Here is a 7,216-nt window from a genome sequence, read left to right as displayed (position 1 = left end):
GACAGCTAGATAGATAAAGTGAGTCTTCCTAATGAAGACAGTTTACATACACATTACTTGCCTGCTTAATTTTGCTACACACTAAAATCAACGTGCTGCTAATAAACCATCAAAAAAGGCCAAAACTCATGGTAACCAGCTATTAATGTCATCCATGCAGCTGCAGCATTACAGCCTAGGAGGAGTTCTTTGTTTTTTAATCAAAATTTGAAAAGGCAAATTTCTGTACAGTTCCGTTCACAGCAGAGGAAACAAACACATTCTAGTTTCCAGTGAAATTATTTTATTTTCAATAGAAAAAAAGTTAAGAAAACATTTAGGTTACATTTCCTTATAAGGATAACCAACTCTTTATATGCTCCATACGTGATAAAATAAGCTGTCATATGACTGAGAATCTGCCAACTTAGACATCTGTTATAATAAAGATCTGTAAGAAAATAATTAGGAAAACCAAAAAATTACAGCATTGCTCTGAATCTTTACAGCATTGTACAGCAGCGATTGTTCTGGACTCCAGGAAGGAATACAAAGCAACATTTTTCAACACCTAAACTGCAAAACTGAAATACAGGGCAAGCTCTATGGAAACAGCCTATGTAATACTGGGCTGAAATAACATTCAAAAATACTCTTCTGTTATAACCTTCTGCCAGTACAGGAATGGAGGACTCATGTTTCATTAAGGCCACGAGACAAGATATTGTAAACTGAAGATTTCCACCATTCTCTCTCTCTCTCTCTCACCATGACCACTACAACACTAAGAACTAAACATTCTGTCAGCAGTCTTGTTGCTATGAAAATCCATGGTGGATTCTTAGCCAAACTCTGTGTGCAACCCCCTCAAAGAGGCTCCTCTGCCTCTGGACACCTCTCCTGCCTGCTCCCGGCTCCTTCTCTATGAAGGCACTTCTGGATTGCAGGGTTTGTTTTCTTTGGTTGTCATGACGGGCAGGACACTCCACATCTTTCAGCTTCTTACTCGCCTTTGCACTGATCACTGGTCTCACCCTCGGGTTTCTTCTCAGACAGATCACTTGATTTGGCTGGGCTCTTGTCGCACTGTGTTAGTCTGCTTCTGCTCCTTGCCCCAGGTTGGTACAGTTGCATTGCTGGGCGGTCCTGTAATGTTAAATACATTACAATATTGAAATTACAGTACATTTACATATATTTATAGTATAATGTACACACACACCATCAATATATTCCATGCAATACTCTGAAGGTAGACAGGGAGGTGTGATGTGCATAAAGTGGGGGAAGCTACATTTCATATAGCCATCCAGGGGAAATGAAAGCGAATGCTTCAGATCTTTCTGAAGGCCAACAAGTGACTGCCTGCACATTCATATATGGCTGGTTGATATACGTGGCAAGTTTGGCGGTGGTGCATTTTCAGGTGTCTTTTCTATACATTGTGCAGTATAAGACATACCCCAGACTTCAGCATTCTATATACTTTGTAGTATGTTTACCTACTCCACAATGCTAATAATGTCTGTACTGTCATTAATATGAAGACTTTATTAGAAATGCATTAACATACATGCTGGGGGGGCATCTTTTTAATTTCCCAGTATTCTGAAGCAAATAAAATTACCTCTGTCATCTATGGCTAGTGTTACTTCAATACAGCAAATATGTTCTAATAGCCAGTAGAGTGCAGGGAGACAGATAATATTGCACCATATTCGAATTATGTTACGTTGCAAAATAATGCAACAATGTAGCAATAACATAAACACCACCATATTCTCCAGTAACACAGTATACCTTCCATTAAACATATCTTTAATTAAAACCAAAATAGATGTTTGCAATAAAAGTGGAAAGCTGAAAAAGCAGCATAACAAATCAAAAAAGATATTTATTAACTTCATGTTTAAAAGCTGGGAAACAGTACCCATAATCAGGGGAATATCTACTGCAAGGTAAACAATCAGGTCACCAGTTTTGGGGGGGCTCCCTCTTCCTGCTACTTCACTCTACTGCACTGACCTCCGCAAACCCAATGCCGTGCAGCTGTCAGCTTCCCTTCTCTGTCCTCCCAACAACTTTGGGAGTTGCAAGGCATCCATAGATGGTTTGTCCAAATAGATCCCACCCCAACCCCCATCTTTGATTGCTATGTGCCCCTAGGTACTGATCGCTTCTGTATTCATTAATCATTCATTGACACATAGTAAACTGTGTTTACAATTTGTCAGTTTGTGAATTAAATATGGTAAACTCCTATCTCACTCATCCGCAGTGCAGCTCATGCTGCAGAGAAAGGGAAGAAAAAATCAAAATAAAAATTGAAAGAAATAATTTAAATTAAAAAAAAAAAACCATAGTAAGAGTCCTTTTAAAGCAGATCCGCCTACTTGGGGGGGGGGGGGGGGGGGGGGGGGGGGGGGGGGGGGGGATCTGTCTGCTATGCAGAGCAGGCACATACACAGCCTGCTCTCCTCTATAGGGGAGTTGGATGGAAATGGACCGCCTGTCCATTTGCATCAGACTGCCATCTGATCCACCAGAGAGATGGGGAATAGATCCCCCATCCGTCTGTTTTTGGCAGACAGGATCAGATGGTGGCAGGTGTCAACAGACAGGAAGGGGTGGGACAAATTTACATGGGGGAAGGCACCCAATTTTATAGTCTTGCCTTGGGCAGCACAAAACCAAAATACACCACTACCCGTAACCGACATCAAATCAGATGTTCTATGCAAAACAGCTCTTTAAAGCATTACTGAAGAAATATAAATTTTAGGGGACTTAACTCACAAGGCATAAGCTCACCTTGTTCCTTATCCGATCTCTCTTGGCGGCATCTTCTTTCTTCTCCTCCCGGGACTGGCGCTCGTTTTTTTCAGTTGCTTGCTGACTTTCACTAGTGTCCTTCCTTGCCCTCTCTCGGACTGCTTCGCGCTCCTTCCTGTAGTCATCCTCTCTTCTCCGGAAAGATCTGTCTTTTTCGTAACGATCCCTTTGCTTTCTGCGCTCTTCTTCATACTGGTGCTTCTCCTTCTCCCTTCTTGCACGCCGCTCTTGCTCATAATCTTTGTCCCTGTAATCCTTTTCTCTGTAATCTTTTACATATTCATTTTCACATCTAAATTTTCAAAAGAAAAAAAAAAAAACAATTACGTCACTGTACAGGATTTTCATCACTTCACATGAATCTCTTTAGGAAAAATTTCATTTTGACCCAACCAACACACATTTGGCCATTGAGTCAACCAAAGGTAAACTTGACTTGGTTATTAAAAAAAAAATAAAAAATTAGTAACATTTTCAAACATGTTGTTACAGATTTGAAACTAGAGATTCCGTCTTGCAGTTTGGTACCATTTTCCAACGCACATCAGGGTTCTCAAAAAAACAAAAACAGGGGCAAGACAACTCAGGGGGGTCCCTGGAGCTCAGTGACAGGATGCGCTACAACAATGCTGTATGTATGCGCATTTGAAAACATGAGACAATACCACTGTAAGAGGAGAACAAACCACACAGATTGCAAATACAGAAACAACTCCACTAAAGTTTGAGTGGAAGAGTAGTAATATTTTAAGAGCAAGGACCCATCTTCTGACCAGAGAAAAGATTTCGTTCAGCAACCTTCCGGTTATCTGGAACGAGTAGATCAGGAATACGATACATAGATGACAGATTCATGTGAACACCTTACCACACAAACAAAAAAGGTAATCAAAGCTGACTTAGGAGATCCCTTTGAAAAAAAGTTCCTAATGTACAAATAACATGTTCTGACATCTGACCAAGCTATTTATGCATATATAGTGCATGTGCTTTTTATTAGCAAATATATCAAATTGTAACGTATTCAGAAAGAGTTATCTTATCAATCTTTACCTGCAATGAAAAACACCATACCTTTTGGTCTTCTCTGCGTGGTCACCATCCAGTCTCTTTACTGCTGAGCTGCGATCTTCCCGCCCAGTCTCTTTCTCAGTTTTTTTGGCCTTAAATTTCTTCTCAGAATCCTGTTCATCATCTTTTTCAGGTTTCCTAAGCAGCTTTACAAGCAAGAAACATCTACTTAATACCAAAAATAATCTAGCACTAAAGTCAAGAAAATGGACCACACATACAACAAAACACCTGCAAGTAGTAGGAGAGCCAGGACATTCTGAGGATGCTTAAAGTGGTTGTAAAGGTAGAAGTATGGGATTTTTATTTTATATTAATACTTACCTATGTGAATGGAGCATCAGACCGATGCTGCAGCTGTCCCCTTCCGTATCTGCACTGAGAACCGAGCCGCTGAGGGCTCAGTTATCACAGATTCCTGAGAGGAAAGCTTCCGACTGTCAGCGTCTCTGCTCTCTGCTTCTCCACGCTCATTGGAGCTATGAGCTTTGGAGGGGTGGGGAGTGGCCGTCTCAGCATCTCGCTGAGACTGCCATCAATCAAGGCAGCTGGTGGATCCAGACTTGGAAGTCGGAAAGACACGTTGCCTCGACTGATGGCAGACACATCAGCAGAGAGAGGACTTCAGTCCGCTCTCTGCTGAAAACGGGTCACAGGAGTGAAAAAAAGAGAAGGAGAAGGAGAAGCCCAGCCTAAAAAGCTGAGGCTGGACTTCTTTAATGCTTGTGGAGCAACCCCACCCCAGCCCCCCTAATACTTAGAAAAAAGAGGAAAGCCGCGCTTAGCAAAAAAGAATTTATAAAAAACTAAAAAGAAGCAGCAACCCAAATGTTATACTACATTTGGCATGAAAGAAAAAGAGAGTGGGTTGCGCTACAGAGAATTACTAAACAGAGAATACGCCTACTTGAAAAGACTCACAAAAACATTGACTTAATAGTGTGTCAATACTATGCGGGAAAATTTAAAGTGCAACGAAAAATTGCGACTAGAAATTAGACAAAAAAATAGAAAAATGCTAAATCAGTGAAGGTAGCAAATACACCTTAATATGAGCCCCCTCCCCATCCAGCAATGGCCAAGAATGCCTTTGTCATCCCTCCTGATTGGCTGAGACACAGCAGTAGTGCCATTGGCTCCCTCTGCTGTCAATCAAACTCAGTCAGCCAATGATGAGGGGGGGGGGGCCCAGGCAGTCTGAATGGACACAGGGAGCTGTAGCTCGGCTCAGGTGCCCACATAGCAAGTGGCTTGCTGTGGGGGCACTCAACAGGAGGAAGGGGCTGGAGCTCCAGGCAGTGACCCAAGAACAGGAGGATCCAGGCTGCCACATGCATGCAAAACCACTGCAGAAAGCAGGTGAGTGAGTAGAACATGTTTGTCATTTTAATAGGAGAAAAAAAAAAAAAAAAAAAAAGGGGGGGGGGGACTTTACAATCGCTTTAAAATGTACAACCCCCTCCAGCTTTCATGTTAGGTTTCAGTGGACAGTGAAAATGTAGTTCAATTGCCCAAATGTACTGCCTTTGTGAACAAGACCTAAGGGGTCTCAGGGGGAACAATAGCAATCATTGCAGTTTTTAAAACCCGACTTATCAACTATCCACCCACAAAATTGGCAGGATCAAGGACATGAATTCTCCATCTTATCTGGCCAAAAGTGGCCAGATGAAGCCACTGTCATCTTGTGTCTATGGATACCCTAAACCAGCCCTCAAGATTTCCACTTGCCTGTTCACATTTGGCGAGTGTTCGGTTTTTTTTTTTTTTTTGTGGGAGGTGGGGGAGGGGCTCCGACAAGCCACCCCCCTCAATCTATATGGAGGGCTCCGGGTGCCACGCTGCATGTCGAAAAGTGTCGTTTCCAGCGCAGTCCCATGGAGGTGTGAGTGGAGCCTTAGGGATGGGTCTGATGCGAACCCAGAAAGAAGGTGTCACTCCCGCCCAGTCACCTAGCGTAGCACACCTCATAAGGTGCGCTACATAGCGTAAGGATGTGTACAGTACCTATAGTATTTTATGCCTTATGTTAATAGTGTAAAATATTTTTGTAACTTAATGCTGCATAAAACATTTAATAGTATCATTTGATGAGATAATTTAAGAGGGCATGTTTAGGGAGGGAATTAGGGGCAGTGTAGGAGTTGAGTGGGGCAACTGGTGGCGAGTAACTCTTAAGGCCTGGCTAGTAGCTCAGGACTTGAAACTTTGAGCCCTGCTTTTACAAGGATTACCAGCAACAAAGATTAAATATGTAAATAAAATTCCTGTGCAAGTTTTGGCATTACCTTAATTTTAGGTTCATCTTTTGATCTTTCCGATTCTTTATCTGGAGTTTTTTCATACTTCTTTTGTTTTTCTGCATCTTTCCTTTTCCTTCGCTCATCCTCTTTCCACTTTCTCCTTTCTTCCTCACGTTGTCTTTTTCGCTCTAGCTCTCTTCTCCTCCGCTCTTCACGCTTTTCATCTCTTAGTCTCTGAAACAATGTGTGCAAAACGGTAAGGCAAAGGCACCAACTTCCAAGAATAAAAGAAAGGACAGCTCTGACTCTTTTATGCATTTCAATCAGTGCACACAACATGTGTGCAATGTCATATTAAATGTCGTAAAACATTCAGAAAAAATAAAATAAAAATAAAAGTGCCCTGTGCAATCTACACCAACAAAAAAAAAATATACAAAAAACAAAAAAAGAAAATCACACACACACACACACACACACACACACACACACACAGGTACCTTGTGGGGTGGTTGCCCAGGGTGCCCCATCTTCCCTATGGGGAAGGGAGGATTATTTGGGTAATACAGCTCCACAAATAGGCATTTCCAAGGGCCTCGAAGCTGGCATGGAGAAGATATGACGACACCTTTGACCACGCCTCCTTTGGAATTATGATGTGGAATCCTGCATATCCTTTATGCTTTTATCCGCTGACACAGCAAAAGCCTTTGATAGAGTGAACAGGGAGTTCATTTTAGCCTCCCTGGCCCATATAGGTTTAGGGATGAGCATGTTGGCATGGGTCAGTGCCTTATACTCACATCCGACCTTCTCTGTGAGAGCCAACTAATCTGTTTCAGACCCTTTTTTTGATAAGTAATGGAACCCAACAAGGTTGTCCCCCCCTTATTTTTATACTTCCTCTTTAAACGGTTTTTACAGACCAACATCTGGCATCCGGTAAGTACAGGCCTTAATATTTCTAATTATGCTCATAAAGTCGCAGCATACGCAGACAATCTGATTTGTTTGTTTTTTTCGTTCCCTCAAGCTTCCCTTCTAGTCTTGTTACAAGAACTGGAGATTTACAGGGCACTTTCTAATTACAA

The 7,216-nt window shown here is 42.0% G+C and overlaps 1 protein-coding gene across 2 annotated transcripts in view; it reads right to left on the bottom strand.

The window, feature by feature from the left end:
• Positions 1-260: 260 nt before the first annotated feature.
• Positions 261-7,216, bottom strand: part of UPF3B (UPF3B regulator of nonsense mediated mRNA decay) — a 29,511-nt gene continuing 22,555 nt past the window's right edge. The window contains exons 7-10 of one of the 2 annotated variants that reach the window (XM_077481892.1): positions 6,171-6,359; positions 3,886-4,028; positions 2,776-3,103; positions 261-1,125 (exon numbers count right to left, since the gene is read on the bottom strand). In XM_077481892.1, the coding sequence (XP_077338018.1) occupies positions 982-1,125; positions 2,776-3,103; positions 3,886-4,028; positions 6,171-6,359 (804 nt within the window). In that variant the 3' untranslated portion in view covers positions 261-981. The remainder of the gene's footprint in view (positions 1,126-2,775; positions 3,104-3,885; positions 4,029-6,170; positions 6,360-7,216) is intronic. The other variant, XM_077481979.1, reaches the window with a different exon arrangement.

This window comes from Lithobates pipiens, unplaced genomic scaffold (assembly GCF_037356315.1).
Source record: "Lithobates pipiens isolate NorthernLeopardFrog02 unplaced genomic scaffold, aLitPip1_a1.2 Scaffold_1, whole genome shotgun sequence".
Classification (NCBI taxonomy): Eukaryota; Metazoa; Chordata; class Amphibia; order Anura; family Ranidae; genus Lithobates; species Lithobates pipiens.
The sequence above is the reverse complement of the archived record's forward strand: the minus strand, read 5'-3'. Positions and strand labels throughout refer to the sequence as shown.